General features: G+C 33.0%; 1 protein-coding gene across 14 annotated transcripts in view; it reads right to left on the reverse strand.

Annotated features, from left to right (window-relative positions):
• STXBP5L (syntaxin binding protein 5L) overlaps nucleotides 1-26,639 on the reverse strand; it is a 242,728-nt gene that overhangs the window by 149,907 nt on the left and 66,182 nt on the right. For all 14 annotated transcript variants that reach the window (XM_074331359.1, XM_074331330.1, XM_019729632.2 and 11 more), the window contains exons 6-8: nucleotides 24,483-24,617; nucleotides 17,816-17,879; nucleotides 1,442-1,525 (exon numbers count right to left, since the gene is read on the reverse strand). In XM_074331359.1, coding sequence (XP_074187460.1) covers nucleotides 1,442-1,525; nucleotides 17,816-17,879; nucleotides 24,483-24,617 — 283 coding nt within the window. The remainder of the gene's footprint in view (nucleotides 1-1,441; nucleotides 1,526-17,815; nucleotides 17,880-24,482; nucleotides 24,618-26,639) is intronic.

Here is a 26,639-nt window from a genome sequence, read left to right on the forward strand (position 1 = left end):
TCTAGGTATAAAGTAGATGTAGTGTAGTATTCTACTAACTTACTTAAACATTCTTAATCCTTACTTAAACATTTCTTTGCAAAATTACTTTTGCTTGCTTTTTAAGGTTAGAAACGATCCTTCCACACTATTTAAGGGCATAAGAAAACAAGCTAATTCAGCCTTTTCCTCTGGATTTCAGTTTTAGCTCCTCTACTCTAATTCTAACTGGCTAAATTCCCAGATGGTATTTGGACTCTTATTTCAAGACTGCTAGTCTGGAGAGACGAAGCAATCTCCATCCTCATCTTTATATTTTGTGTATTTAACAAAAGGAAAATCCTAGCTTAGCTCCCTAGTTAGTACCTTCTAGCCTTATGATTCAAGATGCTCCAAAAGTTCATACTAGTATACAAGAGCATACTTGTATAACATCACTTCACCAATCATGACCAAATTACCTATAAACCTTCAGCTATCTTTAAGCACCAAAACTTAAAAAGTAAATTGTTATGAGGGGATGAGAGGGAGCGCACAAAGGAAGTGTTCTAAAAGAAATGTGTCTTTTTGTTGTTATTGCTTTTTTTTAAAAAATTCCGTTTTTCTATCAGCATTGTCTTAAATTCTTCGTCACTCTTCCCATATTAAGTGTGATACCATACAGTGGTTGTTGACCTGTATTCTCCTATCTCTCCCCACGCTACCATTTTAAAAATTTAATTCAGAACATAGATGATCGATCACTATCATTTTCACAGCTACAACAGGTAATTCCCGTTTCTCAACTTTTGCCCCTAGCTTCACTGTCTTCAAATTAGCCTTTTATGAAGGGGGGAATAATTAATGGCCTAGACTCAATCTGTAAACAACTGAAGTATCAATTCAGAGACTATTCCTTGATAAATAGGAGTTCATTGCTTTCTCTAAATGAAAACCTAATCAGTCTCAACTAAGTACAATACAACTTACTTCAGATCTTACTGACTCTTATTAATAAGTATTACTATTTACAAAATCTCTCTTTATTCTCAGAAGGCAAGCATTAGAAGATAAGACCATTCAAGCAGACCACTTAAACTTTCTGCCACAGCAGAAGAATTTTCTAACGAAGGTGTGAATAGTGTCTTTAGAGACCTTAAGAATAATCAATCAAGACAAACGTATGGACCCTAAAAAAAGGAAAAGGAGTACAAATGAAGGTGGAGCTACAGTACAGGTAATAGGCACCAAAGTATATAAAATGCCAAAAGGAGCACAAAAATGGGTAATCAAGACAGAATTCCCATTCAGGAGAACAACCCAGAGTTGGAATTTGTGCAGATACCAACAGGCAGTGTGAGGCATTGAGTTACAACCAGGCAGTTTTCTAATGATAAAATATTGGTCACATACAAAATTTAAAAGTTGAAAAGAAGCACAAAGTCACAATACTTTTTCAAATATTTCAGTAGAAATCACTTACCTCATCATAATAAACTCTTAGTTCTGCTCTTTTAGATTTCAAGTCCCAGAATACTACAGTGCCATTTTCATAACCTATTAGCAGCTGGAAAACATTAGAACAATCATTTTTGTAATTCTAACATTAATTTTAACTTGCTTCAAATAAAGTTTAATGTTAACACAATAAAGTAAAGTTATACTACATAATACAACTTTATTTTGAATACCAGTTTTTGCAGATACTGAATGTTTCCTACATTTTAAAAAATTAACAAGCTACTTCAATATAAACATTTACCAATTAAATCTGCCTCATTCCAAAGAGGGATTGAGGAAATATGTAAATATATATGACACAACATAAAAATAAATAAGAAAATTGGAACAAAAGAAAAAAGGGGTAGAAATAAAGGATGAAGTTTAATAAACTATGTATAATGAATGCCATTCAGCCCTATGTACTTGAATAATGTGGCCACAAATTTGGCATCAAGTTTCATTATATAAAATTCTATTTTTTCTTTGACTTATAACAGCATTTCAGACTCAGAATTATGAACCCTCAGACATTCACAAAAGTATTCTAGAAATTCATATCATTAAAAATGGCTAATATTTGTTTATAAATGAATAAATAAGATAATTAAGATATGTCCTTCATTTTAAAATATAAGAATCTGAAAACAGACGATTATAAGATCACATTCAACAGCCAGTCAATCAGCTAAACAGTGCTAGCTAGCCATGATGATTTTCACTATAATATGATTCTGAGTTATGTTTCATTAAATAATCTTTCGTTGGTTAAAAAAAAACAGGGAGGATAAAAATAGGCTAATGTTCAAACAATGATATTTCCCATGGGTTTTCCTTAAGATGACTTTCTACAAATCCATTGGTAGTATTTCGCTGATGAAAATTCTTATACAATGCAATGTTTCAGTAATGCCAAAAAGACAGTGGTAAAACAGAAAATATAGTGGTAGTTATAAGCTACACCTACATAGCATCCTACTAGGATGAGACCTAATTACATACCTCAACATTTTATAACAGAACAGAACCTATAACAAACATGCTAGTCATTTTAACAGGAAATAAACAAAATTTCAAATACAAGGTCAGGAAAGCAATGTAAATTTATTTTTGAAGCTATAACATATACTCCAATGTTTTGTTATTAAACCATACACAATAAATTTTAAAATTGAGTTGACAAAATATTTGAGTTTAATTATATACTAAAGTAAATGGCATAATGACTTGCTAAAGTTAAAAAGTAAAAATTAGGTGTAAATTTAAAGAATATTTGTTTAAAAAATTACATAATGTGATATATACCATACTAAGATGTGTTTTAACTTCAAATCAATTCTTTTTACATTCCAGAGAAAATGGTGAACAATAAAAACCAATTCTTATGTAAAGTATGAGGAAAAAAATCCTACAGAGTACATGGAAACGAGATTTGTAAATCTACAAAGTTCAGAAAATCTGACTTAAGCAAGAAAAGGAATAATACAACCTTTCATAATTTGAGTCCAAACATTTAATTGAATAGGATTTTAAAATGCCATTATATTTTTTCAAAACAAACATCTGGAAGATGGAGGTTGTAAAATATTGCTAGTTATAGCCTCAGTAGATCACAAAATATAAAATACTGAAACTCAAAATATCATAAATTATTGAGATAAACATATAAGATTATAATACAAGAAATATGAAAAAAGACATTAGAATCACTTAGAGAACTGGGACAGAGAAAAGCAGCCCCTGATACCCAGTAGATATCAGACAAGGTCATTCTGTGACCATGATGGATCAAGACAAAAACATCCTTCTGCAATCATGTCTAACCATACCAAAAAACAATAACCCAAACTACAAATATATATCGTATATTTATATATTTTTATATAATTATATATTATATATATATTTAAAAATATATATTTCCCATAATTGAATATAAATACCATAAAGGTACAGAAGTAGGGTGACTTCTTCACTATTAAATCATCAGAACCTGGAACATTAACTAAGGAAAATAGGTATCTGATAAATAGCTGTTAAATTAATTACTATTAGATACCAAAGAATCAAAATCATAGATACTATGTTCCTTAACAACAGTGAAATAAAATTAGATATCACTGACAAAAGTGTTTTGTAAACTAAAAAGTATACTTCTAAATAATTAATGGTAAAGAAGTCATAATAAAATGTATGAAATAGAACTGAACAAAAATCCTTATATTGAAACTTGTGAGATACAGATGAATCTTCAAGAGAGAAATTTATAGTTTTATAAATACATACAAAAAGAAGAAAAATTTTTGTTTAGTGATATAAGCGTTTAACCCTAGAAATTTTTTTTTAAATAGTAAACTTCAGGACATAGAAGAAAAAATGAGTCATCATATCCAAGAGCAAAGAATGCCTTTCACTTATCCAACTATACTTTTACGTCTTTTCAGGAAGTTTGAAAGTCTTCCATATGTAGATTTTCTTGTTAACCTTATAGTTAATTATTTTGAATTTTTGGTTGCTGTTTTATATGGGAGCTTCTCTTCACTTTCTCTTTTAAAAGGGTATTATTTCTATGGTTGGATTTAACATGCTATCCTCTAAATTCTTTTATTGTTTGTATTCAATTTAAAGTTGCTTTTCTTAGGCATTCCAGGTACATTACCATATAATCCAAAAATAGAGACTATTTTACTTCTTCATTTCCAATTTTTATTCCTTTAATTGTTTGTATTTGTCTAAACACATTACTGAAAATCCAATAGTGTTAAAAATAGTGGAGGGAGTGAGCAACCTTGCTTTCTTCCTGACTTTAGTACTAATGCCTCTAGTGTTTCCCCATTCAATAAGGTCCTGGATTCTATATATTTTAACATATATATAAAGAAGTTTGAATTGATTCATTTTATATAAATTTCTTTTGTCAGGAATAGGTGTTTAATTTTCTAAGAAATATTTTATTGAAGTATACATAGAGAAGATACACAAATTATAGCTGTGTCTTTCATGAATTATGATGAAGTAAACATAGCCATGAAACCTCTACCTAGGTGAAGAAATACAATAGAAAAACAAGAAATAGAAGAAAAACAATACAAGACACTCAGAAGCCTATATCCCACCTTTACCCAGTCAATATCCTTATCCTCTTCTCTAAAAGAAACTACTATCCTGACTTCTAACATTATAGGTTACTGTAATGTTTTTGAATTTTATATAAGTTGAATTATACATACCATACTCTTTTCTGTTCAGCTTCTATTTCTAAACATGATATTTGTAGCAATAGAAAGTTCATTCACTTTCTTTTTTACCTCTTTTTTTAAAAATTATTTTATTATGTAAGTTTCAGGTATGATTCGACAACTATATACACTACAAAGGGATCAGCACCACAAGTCTGGTTACCATCCCATTCACTTTCATTACTGTAATAGAATTCCATTGTTTGGGTATGACACTATCACAATTTACTTATTCATTTTTACAGGTGATGTAATACGTTGCTATGAACAAACTTGTATATGTCTTTTGGTGAACACATACAGGCATTTCTGTCAGGTATATACTTACCCACGGGGTAAGACTATGAGGAACTTTAATCAATACTGCCAAGCAGTTTTCCAAAGTCTTAGGTTAGTGCAAAAGTCATTGTAGTTTTTGCAGTTATTTTTAACCTTTTAAACCACAATTACTTTTGTACCAACCTATCAGTTTTCATTTCTACAAGCTCATATGAGAGCTCTATTTCCTTCTCATCTTCTTTAACAACTAATATTGTCAATAGCTGTACAATGTTAAATAGAAGATATATATCGTTGGCATCTTTACCTCATTTCTTATTGCAGCAGGAAAACTTTTATTAATTCACCACTAAGGAGGATACTGTCATAATTTTGGATAAATTAACAAAGTTCAGATTAATGAAGTTCCTTTTTTTCCTAATATAAGAAGAGCTTTTTATTTATCATGAAGGGAAGTTGGATTTTATCAACTGCTTCTTATGTATCTTTTTATTGTCATACATTTTTCTCCTATTTCTGTTAATATGCAAGTTACATGGATTGATTTTCAAAAGTGAAAACAACTTCATATTCCTGGGATAAGCACAAATTGGCTGTGTTCCTTTGTGCCTTCTCTTTTTGATTCTTGATCAGACTTGCCAGAGATGTATCAGTTTTATTACTCTTTCTACAAATTCAACTTTTGTTTTTGTTAATGTACTACTCTTTTGTTTTCTATTTCTTTTAATTTCTGCTCTCATCTTTTATATTAGTTAGAGTTCTGCAGAGAAATAGAATCTATAGGATGAGTGAGAGAGAGAGAGAGTGTGTGTGTGTGTGTGTGTGTGTGTATAAAGAGTTTATTATAAGTAATTTGCTCACATGATTATGGAAGCCAACAAGTCCCAAGATCTACTTGTGAACTGGCAAGCTGGAGACCCAGAGAGCCACTGATGTAGTTCTAGTGTGAGTCCAAAGGCCTGAGAACCAGGAGAACTGATGGTGTAATTCCAATCAGAAGTCCAGCAGGCTTGAGATCCAGGAAGAGCTGATGTTTCCGATCAAGTCCAAAGGCATGAGAAGCTGATGTCCCAGTTCAAAAACAGTCAGGCAGGAGGAGTTCTCTATACCTGGAGGAGGGTCAGCCTTTTTGTTCCATTCAGGAAATTGATTGGATGAGGCCCACCCACATTAGGGAGGGCCATCTGATTTACTCGGTCTACTGATTTAAACATTAACTTCATCTAAAACCACCCTCACAGATATACCCAGAATAATATTTGACCAAACATCTGGGCACCCCATGGCTCAGTCATATCAACACAAAATCATCCCATCTTTATTATCTTCTATTTTTTTTAGTTTAATTCACTATTTTTCAATCTTTACACTAAAATCATTGATTTTCAGCCTTTCTTTACTTTTGAATAAATGCAATAAAAATCTATAAATTTCCCTCTAAGAACATCTTTAGCTACATTCCGTAAGTTTTGACATACGAGGTCTGACAATTAAGCTCACGAACTTGCCACCGTGCACTTACATTGGCAGCACTGTACAAGCAGCTCGGGAAGGTTTCATAACCTTGGTATATCAGTGTCTCACAGCTGTGTTTGTGTCGATGTGTGGTGGTGTCATATTGAATGGCGTTCATTATTGTTTTTGCTTGTTTTTGTGTGCCTTCACGAGAATGTCTGAGCTTCAATTAGAGCAACAAACAAACATTAAATTTCTTGTTAACCTTGGCAAGAGTGGAAGTGAAATCAGAGACATGTTAGTCCAAGTCTATGGGGATAATGCCACGAAGAAAACAGCCATGTACAAGTGGATTAAATGTTTTTCTGAGGGGAGAGAATGCATCACTGATGAAGAGAGGTCAAGACGATTAGTAACGAGCAGAACTGAGGAAAACATTGCAAAAATCCATTGACTTGTGCATCAAACTCATTGGCTGACTGTGAGAAGCATAGCAGACCAAGTAAACATTGATATAAAAACAGTTGGGAAAAATCTTAACTGAAAATCTTGGCATGAGCAAGGTGTGTGCAAAAATGGTCCTGAAGGGGACCAAAGGAGAGTTAAGTTTGCCAAGACCTTTTGGAGAGGAAAGATGATGTTTTGGGACATGTTATCACTGGTGATGAAACATGGGTATACCAATATGACCCTGAAATAAAGTGTCAAAGTGCACAATGGAGGTCAGCCAGTTCTCCACGACCAAAAAAGTTTCATCAGTCCATGTTGCTAACCTTTTTTGGTATCAGAGGGATTATTCATTATGAATTTGTACCAAGTGGACAAACAGTTAACCAAGTTTACTATTTGGAAGTGCTGAAAAGGATGCGTGAAAAAATTAGAGGACCTGAACTTTTCGTCAACAAGTTATGGCTCTTGCATCACAACAATACACAAGCTCACACAGCACTATCTGTAAGGGAGTTTTTAGCCAGTAAACAAATAACTGTATTGGAACACCCTCTCTACTCACCTGATCTGGCCCCCAATGACTTCTTTACCTGAAGATAAAGGAAATATTGAAGGAAGACATTTTGATGACATTTAGGACATCAAGGGTAATATGATGACAGCTCTGATGGCCATTCCAAAAAAAAGAGTTCCAAAATTGCTTTGAAGGGTGGAATAGGTGCTGGCATCAGTGCATGGTTTCCCAAGGGGAGTACTTTGGAGGCGACCATAGTGATATTCAGCAATGAGGTATGTAGTACTCTATCTAGGATGAGTTCGCGAACTTAATTGTCTGATCTCATATGTGGGTTGGAAAGAAGGCATTGTTGCAACAGATTAAATTCTGGGATTCTCATTTATCTAATTTAGTTATGCTTTTTGGGCAGCTCAAGGCTGATTTCATGAATACCACTTCCATTGTAAAATGGATTGTCACTTCCCTCACTCAATCATACAACTCAAAGAATGTAACACCTAACTCATGCTGGACAACTCAGGTTAGTTATTTGGTATCCCATGATTAGGTGTTCAGTCGCTACAAGGGCACGTAAGCATGCTAGCAATTGCTGTGAAAATGAAGAGTAGTGTTGTGACTCTCTTATTGGGCTTTCCAGTAGAGCACTCTTATCTACCAGGTACATTAAGTTCCATCAGATCTACTAGATTACAGATACCAAGTGGTGAAGTACCTTGCAAAGCAGCTTGAAGGGCTCTTTTTTTCTCTAGGCCCCATTAAAAAAGTGTCAGACTTTTGGATAATCTAAAAAAATGATTTGGAACAGTAATTTCAAGGGCATTATATACTATTATCTAAATCCGAAAAGGCCTACCAAGTGATATGACACTTTCTTAGTAAGGAAAAGTACAAAAGCTTGTGCTTTACCTTAGAGGAAGTGCCCTTGCACACCCCAGACCATCAGACACTCAAAACATATATCACATATAGGGCAAGGTCCTAGATCCTTGGAGGATTTTCTTCCCTCCCCGACACATGAGTCTTATGAACTGTATAGGTACTTGCCACTTCTGCTCACCATATCCAATTAGTACCATATAGTAAAGAAAGTGAACACATTGTTTCCTGCCAAGATAAGCAAGGTTCCTATGAACTATATTTTGACAGAGAGAAAGAAAAATAACACAGTCTCAGGAAAAGATTGCGAAGTTATACTGCTTTCCCTTTCTATAAAAAACAAGCTGTTTTTGATCCTTCCTACTGATGGATATTGAGTTCACTAAATCAATAATTGTTTATCAAATGACATGGGCTATGTTAATCTGCACCTGTAACAGTCTCAATAGCAAGGCATGTGGAATTGGGGTTATCAGTTGGTTAATTTCATAGCGGTTTACTAATAACAAGCTCAGTCTATGTTGTTTTTTGCAGAATGCAAATAATGAAATTCAACAAAGGTGTATCAGTGCCCACTACCATTGTATCATTTAAGGGTAACTGTGCTAATCTCTGGTACTCCTCCAGGGATATAGCCTGGCTTTTGTTTACAATCTTGGCAGGGAGACAGTCTCAGGAGTTTTCATTTGTCCCTTCCAACTATAATCATTCTTATTCCTATGTCAGGAAACCAATATGAAGATTAAGCAAGCCAGCTTTTTAGCACATCTGCACAAATTATACAATTGGAGTGTGAAATAACTGGTGTGTCTGCATATTGAACCTACTATGAGATACACTGGGCCCAAACTCCATTTATCACCTAGTTACCTAGTACCATACACCAAACTAGAGGATCACAATTGCTTTTTGGATCTTTTGGTATCAGTGTCTGCTCTGAACCTATAGCTAACACTAGTGAGAAAGTAAACAGTTATTCCTGCAAACGACCGTGTACGCTTTCATAATTACTATGTGTACTTATGGGGGGCATTTCAGGGTCCTTCTTCAGGGCAACTGGCTTCTCCCTTCCCATCAATAGCCTCTAGGTCTGTGAGCTGATTTACATCTGGAAACCTGATTAGGTATTGTGATTTTTCATTTTGGTGTTCGATGCCAAGAGCCAAACTATTCTTGATTTTTTTTTCTGATCATGAAAATCAAACAACATCCCAGTCAGCTGCCCACATAATTTTGCTCATGATATATTAGCTACTACCACAGATTCCTGCATTACCACCTCAGTCTTGCTGCTTGTTGTGGTAATAATGTTAATATTGCCAGGTAACCACCTGTATTGCCATCTGACTGCTAGCAATCCATGAGAGTTAATCCTTACAGCTATTATGCAGCCTGGTTGTCGGCCATCATTTCCTACTGTTAATGAAAGCCAAAAAAGGACAACCATTACCAAACTTCTCAAATATGCTGATACTCTTCTTTCCAGAGCATTCTTTATTAGGTTATGTGAAGACAGTGTCCTTAGGAGCCTCCTAGGGAATACAGTCAGGAGTTAAGTTTCCAGGACAAAGAATACATCAATTTTAACATTCCCATCGCCTTGTCTTCTGACCCCTTCTTTAATACCATACCAACAGGCTCTGGCATCTCTGTTTGCTATATGGCTGTTTGAGTCCAGACTTCAAGGAGTCACCCCAGTAAATGAGTAGAACCAAATTCTGGTGTCCTCCTTGAAGCATTAAATCTCAAATCATGGTGGAGTGACCCCATGCAATAAAATATAGCTCCCAAGTTCAAACCCTTAAAAACAAAAACACTCCTACATACTGAGGGGTATTCTCTTTTTTTCATATGTAGTCCATTTCTTCCTAGAGGAATACTCTGCTATGTTAAGCTGTGGTGAGATCTGAGATCTGATTCTGATTATTGGCCTGGAGGTAATGAGATTGGAGGTTAGTGTTGTGAGGATAAACATCATCAGGCAAGAAAATTACCTCAGGTGAGGTCATTTCATAGTCTCTTAGAAAAGGGAAACTATTTTATGGAAACAGTGAAAGAGGTACTTTTGCTGGTCAAGAGGGTTTGAAGAAACTGGAGGAGGTGGAGTTTATAATATCCTCAGGCTTATTTACGTAAGTTTCCCTACCCCATGTGTAGTGTTTGAATAATGTCCCCCCAAATTTATGTCTACCCAGAACCTCAGAATGTGTCCTTATTTGGAAATGAGGTCTTTACAGATGAAATTAGTTAACAATTTTGAGATGAAATTGTCCTTGATTTAGGACAGGCCCTAAATCCAACTCAGTGTCCTTATAAAAGAAGAGAAGACATAGAGACATAGAAAAGAAAGCTATGTGAACACGGAGGAAGAAACTGGAGTTAAGATACCACAAATAAAATTATAAGGAGCCACCAGAAGGAGGAAAAGGCAAGGACGGTGTCATGTGGGGTCTCAGCTCCCACTCCATGCTCCAGAACGCAGGATAGGGTGAGGCCAAAAAGGAACAACCACAGAGCCATAGATAGGGGACTCATACCACTATAGTCTCGCTGGTGGCTGGGTTGGAGACACAGGAAGCAGTAGCCACATGGTCCGCAATCCTCCATCTGCTTCTCTGCCAACCAACTAACCAGCATAGCCATGGCAGTTATGTCAGTGGCCAATGGCTAACTGGTTACAGCTGATGATGGCCAACTAGTTACAAATGATGGCCATCTACTACCCAAGCCAGCACCTTTCCACATGAGGCCGAGAGACTGGAAACTGCTCTCTTGGACTCTGTCCCCACAGAAGGATTCTCTTCTAGAGCCTTCAGAGGGAGCATGGCCTGACCAAGACCTTAATTGAGGACTTCTGGCTTCCAAACTGCAAAATAATCAATTTCTGTCATTTTAAGTCACCCAGTTTATAGAATTTTGTAATGGCAGCCCTGCGAAGCTAATATACCAGGTGTCAGGGTCACACTCTCTCCTCATTAGTGCTTTGACTTTAACAAACAAAACCTATCAAATTATACATTTACTCTCCTTATAAACATATCCTTGACCTATTTTTAGCACAGTCTTCCCTAGAGCTGTAGAATTAACTATCCTGAGTTGAACATTTTATTTTCAGTCTCCAGTGCTTTGGTAGGCAAAATTATAGCCTCTAATAGATGTCTACGCCCCAACCCTCAAACCTATCAATATGTTACCTTATATGACAAAAAAGGGCTTTTCAGATATATAAGGTTTGTTGAGATGTGGAGAGTATCCTGGATTATCATGGTGGGCCCAATCTAATCACATGAGTCCTTAAGAGTGGAGAATGTTTCCCAGCAGTGGTTAGATAGAAAGACATGTGATGACTGAAGAAGGTCAAAGACATGATATATTGTTAACTTTGAAGATGGAAGCTGCAAGCCTAGGACTGTGTGTATAGCCGATAAAAGCTAAAAAAGACCATAAAACAGATTTTCCTCTAGAGCTACTAGAAAGGAATGCAATCCTACCAATATCTTGATTTTAGCCTAGTGAGACCTACTATGTTTCCCCGAAAATAAGACCTAGCCAGACAATCAGCTCTAATGTGTCTTTTGGAGCAAAAATTAATATAAGACCCAGTCTTATTTTACTATAAGACTGGGTCTTATAATATAATATAATATAATATAATATAATATAATATAATATAATATCCGGTCTTATTTTACCATAAGACCGGGTCTTTTATAATATAATATAAGGCTGGGTCTTATATTAATTTTTGCTTCTAAAGACGCATTAGAGCTGATTATTCAGCTAGGTCTTATTTTCGGGGAAACATGGTATGTTGGGCTATGGCCTACAGAATTATAAGATAATACATTTATATCGTTTCAAACTACAAAATTTTTGATAACTTACGTTGGGAAAGAAAATAATATAAATGGCACCAAAGGAAGTTATTTTATTTCATTATGTTATAATTATCATTGTCTTTTATCAATTAAGCACCACAAGTATATGATTTCCCATTGTCTTACCTTTCCATCAGGCCCTCATCCCAATTACTAATAGGAGAATGTTCAAGTGACTGTGATGTCACTGCATGATAGGGTTTAATACCACGTCACTCGGCACCTTCAATGGGTTCTTTGATTTTAGATAAAAGACAATCCAACTCCAAAATCCCATCCTGAGGGTCTACAATCTAGAACACGTGCATACAAATTTTTAATGTAAAGGGCTACATAGTAAATATTTTAGGCTTTGCAGACCATATAGTTCTTTCACAACTGCTCAGCCTTGCTCTTGTCATAAGAAAGCAGCCACAGACAATATGTTAATGGATAAACATGGTTTTGTTCCAATAAAATATTTTACAAAAACAGGCAGCATGCCAGATTTGTCCCATGGGCTGTAGTTTCCAATTCCTGATCTAGAACAATTCTGACAACTATTGTCTTAACCAAGGTTCTGTAGAAAACCCCATGAGGAAAGGCTTAAATGCTAATGTTTCACTGAGAACTGCAATTTCAGGGTTGCAAGAATAAGGAAAAGTGAAGTAAAGTAAATACCATGTTTCCCCGAAAATAAGACCTAGCTCGACCATCAGGTCTAATGCGTCTTTTAGAGCAAAAATTAATATAAGACCCAGTCTTATTTTAATATAAGACACATATTAAAATAAGACTGGGTCTTATATAACACAACATAAGACCAGGGATAACATGACATAACATAACATAGCATAACATAACATAACATATAATATAATACTGGGTCTAATATGAACTTTTGCTCCAAAAGACGCATTAGAGCTGATGGTCTGGCTAGGTTTTATTTTCGGGGAAACACAGTAAATAAAAATAAGGTGATTCATTATCACCCTAACCACTATTTCATGGAGAGAAGACACAGCTAATTACTTAGCAAGTGTATCTGCTAGGAATTGCAGGATGTCTAACAGTTTATGTGGAAAAACCATGATTCAGAATAGCCTAACCATAGGGAGGGAGAGAAGGAGAAATTATTTCATGTGTCTTGTCTAATATGTGTCAAGATGTTCTCAATGAGAAGTTAAACTCCCCTTCACTTCAGAGTTGTGTCACTTGACCCCTTTGGCAGCTGTTAGGGAAGCAAGATCTCATGCCTTATAGTATGGCACATTATCTGAATCCAGAGTTAAAGGGAGGAGCCAGAGACTCTGGGCATAGCCAGTCAACTTCAGGAAGTAGTACTGCCTGAGGTTGATTAATCCTGCCAAAACTGAGGTGAAGTAAATAGCCAAGAGTTCAGGAGACAAGCAATACTGAGAGAATCTGGGGAGACATACACAATACTATTACCAGTACAAACATCTCTCAATTCAAGCGCACCCTCTTCTATTTGATAAATTAACGTGGTTTCTTTAGTAAATGTTATCTTAGGGAGAGGATGGTCTATTTTCTGATTCTATAATACAGTCTTGTTTCAGTAGGAACCTTAATATCAGCAATTTGTCCCTTTCATTTCACCAGCAAGCCTCTGTGGATGTTTTCCCCTTCCCAGTTGAATTATCCCAGAAATGCAAAAATGTTAACATATTTCAACAAAATAAAAACTTAAGAAATAATCATCTTGTAGTATTAGTGCCTGACAGCTTTTTTAAAGTTGTATTGTAAATGCCTGGTAAACTTTTAATTGCAGAGGCAATCACTTCGAAGATATCCATCTCAAATAAACACATTGACAGCTATAGGACTAAATTAAATCCCTTGTTTTTAGAAAGCCCTGATTGATTTAGGTAACTGACCATTTGACTGATGGCTACCGTTCCCTTTTCTGCACTTTAATTACTGCTCTTATGTTTTAAATTCACCAATAAAGAGTAAACCTGCTAATCCCAGGCGCCCCACCCTCAATCCCAAGAACAGCAGAACCCCAGGCCTGCGTGCATGTTCCCTCTCTGTACACATGACCTCGCTGTGTGGCCCCAGGCATACCCTGTACCCTCCAGGACCTGAGTAATAAACCTTGCTTGTAAAAGTTCCCTGATGTTGCCGAGGTACATCTTGCAACAATAACAATACCCACAAGGGCCAGTCCAGCCACAACATTGGCTTCAAAAGGTGAAATGTCTACGGAGCTCACCTTGCACCCCGATGATTGCCCTCAGGTATTTCTAACCCACTGCATCTCCACCAATAGGCTGAGGCCAGCACAAAACACATCTTGATACATATGGAACAGCATTCAGTACCATCCATAGTTTAAAACTCAGAATATTGAAATAGGTGGAAACTTTTTAACTTCTTAAAAGCAATCAACCAAAGACCTGAAGCAAACATCTTACTTAATGTTGAAACCTTGGAGGCATTTCCTTTGTGGTTCATTAATTAACACCATTTATATTCAACATTGCACTGAGTTCTTATGCAACAAAATATATACATAAAAAACTATAAATATTGGAAAGGAAGAAACAAAATTTGTCTATATTTGCTATGCTTTTATATGGAGAATATTCCAGATAATCTAAGGACAGCTGTTAAAAACAAACCATTCAGAATACAAAATAACTAAAGTAAGTAAGATTTCATACACTAAAAATCAATTACGAAATTGATTTAAAAAAATACACAGCAATAAAATCTATAAGGTACTTAGAATTAAGTTAACAAAAAATATGTAAGACTTTTGTGAGAAAAGTTATAAAGTTACATATAAAGATATAAAAGAAAGCCAAAATATATCATGTTTACAGATGGAACACTCATATCTTAACGATGTAAATTTTCTCTAAATTAATCAGCATATCCAAGTTTCAAACAAAATCCCAACAGGGATTAACACAGAGCTTGCTAAACTGATTCTAAAATTCATATAGTAGAATAAATGGTCAGAAAAATCCAAGATAGGGGAGGGAGAAAAAGGGGGGGCCTACCAGATAACAGGATATTTGTAAAGTTATTAAAGTGTGCTGTTAATAAAATAATAAATATATTAGTACAACAGTGTAAAAAGCCCAGAAAAAGACCCATCCAAATATGGGAACTACACGCAAGTGAGATGTCCTTATACATCAGTGGAAACTGAATTGACTATTGGATAAGTGAATTAGTTATACGTAAGTATAAAAAGTATACCCTAACCTCAAATTAACATAAAATAAATTACATATACAGATTAAAATCTAATTGTAAAATGGAAAGCCTTAAAACTGATAGAAAGAAATGGGATTATATTTCCCTCAGGAAGGGAAAGATTTACTGAATAAGGAACAAAATGCAGGTATCAAATTAAAAGACTGATAAAAATGAATACAATTAAAATAAAAAAACTTCTTTATGACACAAGGCTACTGGATGGAAAAATTAATCTACAAGAAATCAAGTGATTTATTCTAGACTATATGCTAATAAGTAAGAGAGCCATATTTAAACACATGGTCTTCTGACTTTAATACTAATTTATTTTGCATTCTTCTCCAATTTTAATTATACAATTATCACACATTATATTCCTTCATAAAAATGTACACAGTATAAGTAAAATAAGAATAACTTTGACCATTTCCCCACTTCCAATCTTCAGTATCATCCCCAGATTTGTACATATCCTTTCAGAATTTTTCCTTGGGTATTTGAATATATAAGTAAATAAATATATGAATGCATTATTCAAGTGGTTTTACACTACACTTATTGTTCTGCAACTTTTCTTTTTAAAAACATGGCTTAAAGAACTTTCCATATCAGCACAGCACAGCGTTCCACAGTATGGATATGTCAGCATTCATTTATTCAATTTTCTATTAATAGACCATTAGATTGTTTTTAGTATTTTATCCCTTGGTCATATAAAGAGGACAGATATCTGAAATGGATTTTCTAGGTCATAACAAATACACGTTTTAAATGTTGACAATGCCAAATCGCCCCTACAGGTATATGTACCTATTATTACTGTATCTAGGTGGCCATTTTTCAATGCCTTTTCCATTACTTGATATTACTAGTATTTTTAAATTTTAACTTTTTGCCAGGAGGATGGGGGAAAAATAGTATATTGCATTTCCCTAGTGATTGCTAGAGAGGCTGTTCCTCCTCGTTGCCAAACCCTGCTCTCTCGAGGTAAAAGGTAGCAACCAACCACACCTTCAACTCTTATAATCGTCTTTTCTAGTACACTTACTTTCCATATTGCTAAATATATTTATATTGCCACTTCTTGATTGTTTTAATAAGACACTAACTATTGATTTCCTATTATGAAATATAAGGATTTAGTACAAGTTCTTTACATATTTTGCATGTTCATTATTTGCCTGCTGTATATGTACCGCCTTGTTGCCTGCCTCTTATGATTGTCTTGTTATGGTATATTCCTTAAAGTTTCCAGGTTTTAAGTCTTGCCTAAGGATGTCCCTACTCCATAGTAACAACCTATTTCCTACAGTTTCTTGTAAAACTTCCCGAGTTGTCATTTTTGACATTTTGATAGTTATGTATTTTCTCTATCTGGAATTTATTTCTGTGAATGGTATGAGGTCTCACTATGTTATTCAAAATAAATCGCCAATTGTCCAACACCATTTATTCAACAGTTTATCATATTCTAAAACATCTTCTCTAAAATGTACAAAATTTGTCCAAATGCCTAAACCTTTTCTGGAATATCTATTTAGATCTATTGGTCTTCTTGTATACCCCTGTACCAATATCACGACATATTTCTTTTTCCAAAATGTCTTGGCTATTCTTAAACATTTTCTTTTTCTTATTAATTTTAGAATCAGCTTGTGAGTTTTTTAAAAATAAATTCTGATGATACCTGATTGGAATCACACTGTTTTTGTGGATCAATTTGAAGAAATCTAATGTTCTTCCTATTGCCATAAAGTGGACTTGGCTTTTGAGTTCTAAATCTATTAGACTAATTCAGTTTCCATCATTTAAAAATAAACAAAGAACAAAACCTATACTACATAATTTATTGAAGTGTTTTCTATAGTACTTAGCAAAAATTATATACTTGAAGTGACAATATTTCAGTGAAAGTGACACTTTAGATCTTTCCATGTTAACAACTTTGTATTCTCATAATCAAAGGAAAATTACGAATAGTCAATATGAATAGAATTATTTCTATAATCTTAGAACATTTTCTATATTATTACCTACTTATAAAATCAAGATTGGCTAATTTATGATTATTTAATATTGTTATTTATCATTACCAAAACTGAATAGCAGAGGCCAATGGTTAATGATACTGATATTCATATTGTTAAGTTCAAGCATAGAATATTTGAAAATTAAAATTGTTCCACATATTACATGCCTTATTTGAAATTTTAGAATTAAATATCAACTTTAGTTCTAGGTAAAACTAAAGATTTAACTTGGGACCATTATTAGTGTGAATAATTCATTCATTCATTTATTTGCTCATTCATTCATTCAACATATTTTAATTTTAAATTACATTAAATGCTATGAACTGTGCTATAGATGTTATGTATCAAATAACAATAAGAAATACTTTAATTCAAGAATGAGGAAAATAAATGCAAGAATAATGGTATTGTAATACTCACTTTCCCTTCATCTCTTGGGCTATCACTTAAATGTACAACTGGACCTGGATGAGTCTTTGTGGATCTGTTAAATCAATTCAAAACAGTAATTAAAAAATAAACATTAAAACACCTTGCCATTAAAAAATTAGAACAAAGAAATTAAGATTATATTGGAATACATTCCCAATATTCTGGGGTTTAGCTTACATTCATTTGAAGTTGGTTGTTTTTCTTTAAGACTATTTTTCCCTCTCTTACTAACTCCATTAAAGTAGGTGTAACTTTTTAAAAAATCAGCTTTAAGAACATAGATCCACAAAACAATGGGATTCTTTATTATCGCATATGTTTATTGACAGATCTGGTCCTCTGAAAATTTGAAATTGAACTTTTACATGTACAGACAAAGGAAAACTTATACAGCCACAAGGCTGATGATATAAACCTGTTTCAACCAAAGTAAATGCCTGATTTAAAATTTCCTTCTGACATGAAATCTCTGATTTTGCTCCTACAGACTAGTACACAAGTTCCTTTAACTTACCGGAAAGCTCTCTCTAGTGATAGCCAGCATACAGAAAATTGACAAACTAGGGAAACCTAGTTCGCTGGTTATGTCTCATGTATCTGGTTATCCAAGATAATCGATAGCAGATCATTACGAGTCTAAGAGCATATTGTTAAAGGGACCTGTGTTCTGTTAATCTAACTTTAAATTCATTCTACTCTGATATCTGGTATGTTTCTTTTGTATTTCCTACTTTAACTTACATCATTGTTGAATGTGATTATGTCATGCTTAAATATGATAAGGCCTTATATGACCATAGATTTATTATTGCTCAATTTTCCTCATCCTTTCTGACTTAATTGGGCCAGATTAATTCTATTATAATTATACTGAAATAGTTATAACTTCTTAACTACATATGAAATTCATCAAAGATTCTGCACAAAACAATAAAGATTTAAATTTTAAAAACTTTTTGGAATCAGAGAAAAGTGACAAAATAAGTAACTCCAGGTTCCTGACTCTCCAGAGTGACTCAGGAGAATAAATACAAATTTACTAGATATTGTTAGTGGTTTTAACCTAAATTTTCTCATCTAAAAATGGAGATAGTAGTACTGACCCTACTGAACAATTGTGAGGATTAGAATATGCATATAGCACCAAATATAATGCAAAAACATAGTAACTATTCAATAAATAGTATGTATTATGGTTGTTGAAATCATTGGCATAATTGCAAATCAGAGTTATTATTTGCATTCTAGAATATATGCAGGATAAAAGAAACTAAACAAGGCTTCATAAAAAGTGTACAGAGCTTTTTGCAATTATATCATTTACACATAAATGCAGTGTTTTATTACAATATAAATGCCTCTGATAAGGGACAATGTCCTTTAATTATCTTTTGGGAACTAAAAATATCCAACAAACCACAAACTCCTATCTGTCTCTTGAGTTTGATTGCAACAACAAATACCAAAGCGTACTCCATGATAAATTAGTGAACACATAAGGCATTTTACATAGCATTCCGTATCTAAAAAGTCTGGGAAAACCTGAATTAAATAAAGTTAAATATTTTTTTCTCCTATACAAATTCTTAGGGCTATAATATGCAAATAAGCATTGCAAATCTTCAATATTTTCCAAAATTATTGGGCAATAGAATCCTTTTTCATTGATCTTATTAAGGGAATCACTGAAATATATTTTGAGAAACACTAATTAGACCATATGCAAGACTCTTCATTTAGATTCTCAGACTACAAAAACACTCAAGATCAGAAAGTAGTCTAGCATTAAACTTCACTTATTTCTAATGACTTTTTCAGACTATAGAATAAATTTTATTTATTGTAAAAAAAAAAAAAAGAGGAAACTTATAAAATACCAAAAGTGAAAAATCGTTCATATTATTTCACTGCCTCAACATAATGACTGACATTTTGATGTATTTTTTTCTGACATTTCCCTGACATTAAACTTCCAAAAACCACCAAGTGTTCCTCACAAAGCTTACAGCTTCAGAAATTGACTTAAAAATAAAAAAGCATCTGTATATTTTGGATTCTGTAATTCCCACAAAAATTACTTCAGATAGAATTATCAATGAACTTAAATTCATGTAATACCCATCTAAATAATACCCATTTTCTAAGTATACCTATTTGTTGTTTCCTCCTCCCATTCACCACAATGGCTTCTTGATAGTGTCCTTTGCAGACATTCTTTCTGTTTCTATATCTTCAATATTGGTATTCTTTTGTATTCTGTCCTAGACTGCCACCTATTCCCATATTAGATGTGGTCATGAATTCAACAGTCCACAGGACCCAGGCAAGTATTGCAAATAAGTTAAATAAGCTGAATAAGAACTGTGCCAAACTGGATAGCACATTACCCACCTACAAAAGGAAAGTTACAGTTAATAACTGACTGCCATGCAAGAATACTGAACTAGGATCATCTAATCATGAATTTTTTTTCATGAAAAGATGGAAATCCAAATTGTATTTCTACTCTACCAATTTTTAAATATTAGAAACTAATAACTCAGAATACATTTAAGTATTCTGATGGCCAAACAAAACATAGCTGTGAGTTAAAATTGACTGACCTCTTTTCTATACATTCTTCATGCGCATCTCATCTATTCTCATAGTTTCAATGGCAATATAAATTCTGATCTCATTACCTTCAGAGCCATATATCCCACTTCCTAGCATTCTTCCACACCAATTTCAGCTGAATGTCTTATAAACACAACTCAACCTACCTAAAATTGAACTCATTATTTTATTCCCATCCTATTCCATCTCTTGCATTCTTTCACTAACTGGCCCCCTTATCTACACAATTGCTCACACCAAACACCTGGGGGAACTCTTAATTCTTCTCTATTATTCTCACATCTTCCCACAACACCCAAGTTTTGCCTCTTCTAACTATTCCTTTCATATGTCAGCTTATCTCATTCCTAAATTTAAAACCATATTTTTATCAATAATACAATCTTTTCTTACTTCAATCATTTCTCCATATCTGCATTCAGAGTAGACTTCCTAAATGTAAATTTGATCTAGTCAATTCTCTGCTTAAAGGCCTTCAAAATCTAGCTCCTGGCTTTAAAGTCCAAACTTCTCAAACTGTCTCAGAAGGCCTTTCATATTATATACCCTGATTACCTCTTTATCTTTTGCCATCCTCTCCCCCAGCCATCCCAACCAACTAAATTACTTAAAATTTTGGGGCATAGAACAAAAACTCTCCCAAATTCCGTCCTTTAAACCTTCTGTTCCCTCTTCCTGGAACACCCTCACCCTTCTCCCTCAATTCTTGACTAATCTAACTGAAACTCATCCTTCAGATCTCAGCATAGATGGAACTTACTTCACAGATACTCCTCTGAGACCCCATGTCTATATTAGGTGTTCTTCTTATGGAATTGCCACATTATATTTCCAATACATTGCAACTGGGCTTTTACTTAATCTCAACTTTATTAGAGTGGAAGCCCCCAAGAGGACAGAAACTATGTCTTCCTACTTCATAGCTGTTTCCCGTATTTACCATATCATAGTGCTCAATAAATAATTTGAATGAGTGTTATACAAGTCTTACACATATTTTTTAATATTCTTTTAAAATTTTTTTTCAAATTAAAATTTAGTTGTGTGATGGTGGCCAAGACATGGAAACAACCAAAGTGCCCTTCGATAGATGAATGGATAAAGAAGATGTGGTATATACACACAATGGAATACTATTCTGCGATAAGAAAAGATGAAATAGTGCCATTTGCGACAGCATGGATGAATCTTGAGATTATTATGCTAAGCGAAATAAGTCCCACAAAAAAAGTTGAGAACCATATGATTTCACTGATATGTGGGATATAAAACTAAAAGCAACAAAGGAACAAGACAAATAAAGATACACGTATTATTTAATTCTGGATTTCAGGCTCGAATTTTAATCATATGTAGAAAAAATAGGTTACACTTTTTAAAAAGCTATGGATGCCCTAAAGAAACAGCTATTTTTGTGATATAACCTGAAATATATTTTCCCATAGAAATACTTTCTGTCAGTTTAGTTCTATACCACTATTTTATGAAGTGTTTACAAATATCACTGTTTGTATGGAAAATGTGTTCCAGTTTCCAAATAATCAATATATATATACACTTTAGGAACACAGATTATTTATAATTTAGGAAATTCCATATAATTTCAATTAGGAGACTTCACTAAAAATAGAAACAAGCTGAAAAGTAAAAAACATTAAATGAAAAGTATTTCAAATAAGGACTTAAAAATAATCTCATATATCTCTTAAAGAAAATTTTGCATTTATCATACTTGGAAAACGTATTATTAAAATTTGTGTCTAAAATTCTATTTGTGAAATTACTTTTTAATTAAATACATATTTTATCATTATCCCATATACTTGATACATCAACAGGAACTAGCATGCATTTTCTTATGTATTTCAAGAGGTAGAGAAGCACTGGAAAGACTCTGGGAGTTTGGAAGTTGGCATTTAAAAATATATCTATCATAATGGAACTATAATTCTATGGAATACAGTTTTGGAAATGTGACCTAAATAAACCAAAAAACAGTCAAGAGGTAATGTTGTCTACTAATAATTTCTTGAGAATATTTGAAGGACGTTTTCAGAGGCATGTACAACTCCATAAAACACTGAATTTATATGAATGGTGGATACTATTCTGATGCCAAATTACATGTGTAAGATCACACTATGAAAAATAAAAGTGCCTTATTTTACTCTTTAATTTCTTCTGTTTACCATCCTTTATAATATACATTTTTAAACTCTTCATTAGTCCTGAAATCATAAAGTGTAGACCATATATACATTTTATACATATAATACATGCATATATATGTGTATATATATATATACATATATATTATATATATGTCCATATATATGAAGTATAAGTCACTATTTCAGGTAGTATTAATTTGAAATCTAAAAAGGACTTGTTAAGTAAATGAATATGGAAACAACATTGCAAAAGTGGTAAAACATTTTATCTGTTTAGATAATAAACTGTTTATGTTAGCATTCAACTGAACACAAATGATACATTTATTATAATTTATATTAATCTTAATTTGTATAAAAGCTCTATAATTGATCTCTCAAGTTTATTTGTGTTTTAGTCAATATCCTATAACAATATTATGAAAACAAGCATTAAGTTTAACCTATTTAATAATTTTATAGGACTAAGATTATAGAGGGAAAAGCCTTTCTCAAATAGCTAAAAAAAAGCCAGTAACTTTTTGGGGGAGACATAATTGTCTATGGGATAAATGTTTTTAAAAATACACATACAGAATGATAAAATATATATGATCAAAATAGCTGATACCAATTATAACTATAATTATAAATGAAAGCTGTAAGTCAATAGTAGTGTGTAACTATCATACCAATTTTTCAGTGACATTGGTCATTTAGTAGCCACTCTGTGGAAAGCACCAAAATAAGCCAAGTATGAAGAAAAAGAAAAGAGCAATGAACAAAGATTCTGCCCTGGAGCAGTTCTTAATCTAATGAGGGGGAAGAATTATCATTAATAAAATACCCATTAGGACATAATACAAATGGAATATTATACAAGAATATAACTAGTAACCACCTACCCTATCAAGTAATACATATGCACATTGAAACACTGGGAACATGGAATAGTAGATTTATTGCAAAGACGAGTCAAACTTCATAAAAACAGGCTGTTTTAATCAGAGTTTCGGGAAAGAATAATTATGTAACTTAGAATGAATATATATATATAAATATATATATGAATATGTATGTGCATGAATATATTATATATATACATATATATATATATATATATATATATATATATATATATATATATATGAATGAGCCAGCCTTAAGTCAAACATATCTTATCTTATTAAGGACCTAATATGTACAGAGCACAAACATTTATTAAAGAAAAATTGTTTTTCTGATTAATGAGGAAAACTGTGTATATACTACAAATAGATGGCTTGAAATTCCATGAAATTTCACACTTGGGGGCTATCACATTATACATGTGCAGAAATGTAAATATCAATGTCAAAGTCAAAGTGGTAACTGCTATCAACCACATAGCCAAATAGCTGTATACATCACAACATAAAAAATATTAATAAATTGAACCCAGAACAATATGTTAATGAAGCAAGTGATGAATAAGCTACCAGCATTAAAAAATATGTGAACTGATCATGATTATTTTTACATAAAACTAAATGTGGTCACAATTAACTTGCCATTGTTACTGAAAGTGATTATTCTAAGGTTGACTATAAAGAAATGAAATGATTTCCATGTATAACTTTTAGAATGAGCCTTACTATTTTATCATCAAATTGTACATACATAACCCTTAACTATTTACAGTATTTGGAAAATCTAAATTTAGCATATGTTGATACTACAATATCTATTTTTAAAAGCCTTTATGGTTTCAAATTATTTTGGCTGAACTTTCCACTCATATTAATCATAAATTAGCTATAATATTTCAAATAACTCTGCAACTTGACGTATGTTACATAACCATATGAAATATTGAAATCAAATAATGTGATATTCAATTTCAAACTTACAGTTCAATTGCCTTGTTCCACATGATAACATATCCAGAAAGAATGAAAGATTCAATATTTACAATATGTGTATTTCCTCTTTCTGTTCCAACATAGAGCCATTTACTCTGGAAAGGTAGATGACAGTAAGTAATTCTGAAAGAAAGAAAATTACAATTAAAATATCTAAATTTTATGTCTGGTCAGCATTTTATTTTTCTTACACTTATTATGTAGTGATTGCTATATAAACAATAAAATTTACGATATACTCAAGTAACATTTAGTTATTAGTGAGGGTATGGGATAAATAACAATATATCATTAAAACAATGATGATAATAACCACTGTTAAATAAGTATCTAACATAGGCATTAATATATATCATTTCGAATTCTGAAAACAATACTACAAAACAGATTATATACAAGTGTGTGTGTGTACACACACACACACTTTTTTCTTTTACAAAGAGTAAAATGAGGTCAAGAATTTTTATTTTTACTTGCCTAGAACTGAAAGCTAATAAGTCGCAAAACTGAGTTTAAAATCCTTTCTTGTTTGTTTGCAAAATTATCATCTTTCGCCAAGCTACACTGTTTGCCTGTCTTATTCAGTAACATTCAGTTCAAACAGAAATTACATACATTTGAAACATAAATTTCAGAGTTCTCAGAGAGTTTGCAGCTATGTCTATACAGACAGCAAATTATCTATCTACTTTTTATTCAGATGCTTGGCAACTAAGTAGTATAAAGAAAACTTATAAGGTCAGAGATCCACTGTATTATTCCCCCATTATTTTTTGTTCTGTCTTCTTCTTCACAATGGGCTTTCTGACTATCTCTGGGAACCTGCTCTATAGCCAGAGCAACTATGACTCCTATTTATGAAATCTGGGAATTTACCAGAATCTTCTCTTCACGGCATCATCACTCTATCTAGTTTGCCCTACTCATACTCTTTAATCACTCTTAAGAATGAAAATGGGGATAAGTTCACAGTTATCACTTGCCAGAACCTGTTGTTCTGGCACACAATATTTCCTGGAGCTTACTGAGAAAAGGAACTAGTAAATTGTTAGAAGAGCTGGACAGAATTCTGATGCCAGAGAAACAGACCAATATAAAAAAAGAAACAGGAATGTGAATAGTAAATTCCCAACAAAATTCCATTATATAACAGTGAATATTCAGTCCATCAAATTTATATTGTTAGTCTGAGTCACTGAGTTATTATTCAACAGCCTACCTCTCTAAACCAAACTTCATCTATTCTAAAGCATTCTGCTGAAAGCACCATGCATAGTGTATCTAAAAAACTAGAAGCCATGCTATTAAATATGCACTTAGAGTTAATTGACAATTGAATTGAAGTGTAACTAACCTACATGATATTGGACAATTCTGATTAAAACCTAAAGTCTAGACTTTCTGTTGCCAAGAAATATTTAATAATGTCCCACAGGAAATAACTTGATGGTCATGTTTCTAGATAATGAAGGACCAATTTTCAATTCAATCTAAGTAGAAAGAAGAAACTCATTTTAAAAGGATTTAAGATCATCCTTTCTGAATCATAGGAAGAGTAGAAAAAACTCTTATTTCATAAAAGTAGACACAAATATAGAAGTTCAGAACATAGAAAATAGAATAAATGTCAATATTACATAGTCATTTCCAAGGTGAAAAAGAAAAGGCTAAAAACTGCCTGATTTTAGTAACGAGACCTGAAGCAAGAGGCAGAATTCCGAGATCGACAGACATTATAGCATAATAAAAATAATGGAATACATGAAGAAGATCCAAACAGGATTAGAACTACTCTTTGAACCAATATCACTTTTTCCTCATTCTGACTGACAAGTATCTAGACCCTTGATGACAAAAGGGTTTCATCTATGTCCAATGTCCAACTGATAAGTAATGGTTAAACAACTAATTAAGAAAGATTCCCAGACTTTATCTGAATCTGATAAAAAAGGGTAATATAAAATAGTTAAGGTGATTGACACAGATGAGGGAGAGGCTGTGATTACACTTGTGCTGTATATTTGATGACCCTAATAAGTGACTAAATTGATACCTTAATAGAACATAACTTATTGTACATAATAGTTATACTTTCATTTGTAATATATTTCTACCAACACCTCCTGCAAGATGAAAATTTTTCAG

This window comes from Rhinolophus sinicus, linkage group LG01, assembly GCF_036562045.2.
Source record: "Rhinolophus sinicus isolate RSC01 linkage group LG01, ASM3656204v1, whole genome shotgun sequence".
In the NCBI taxonomy this organism is placed as follows: Eukaryota; Metazoa; Chordata; class Mammalia; order Chiroptera; family Rhinolophidae; genus Rhinolophus; species Rhinolophus sinicus.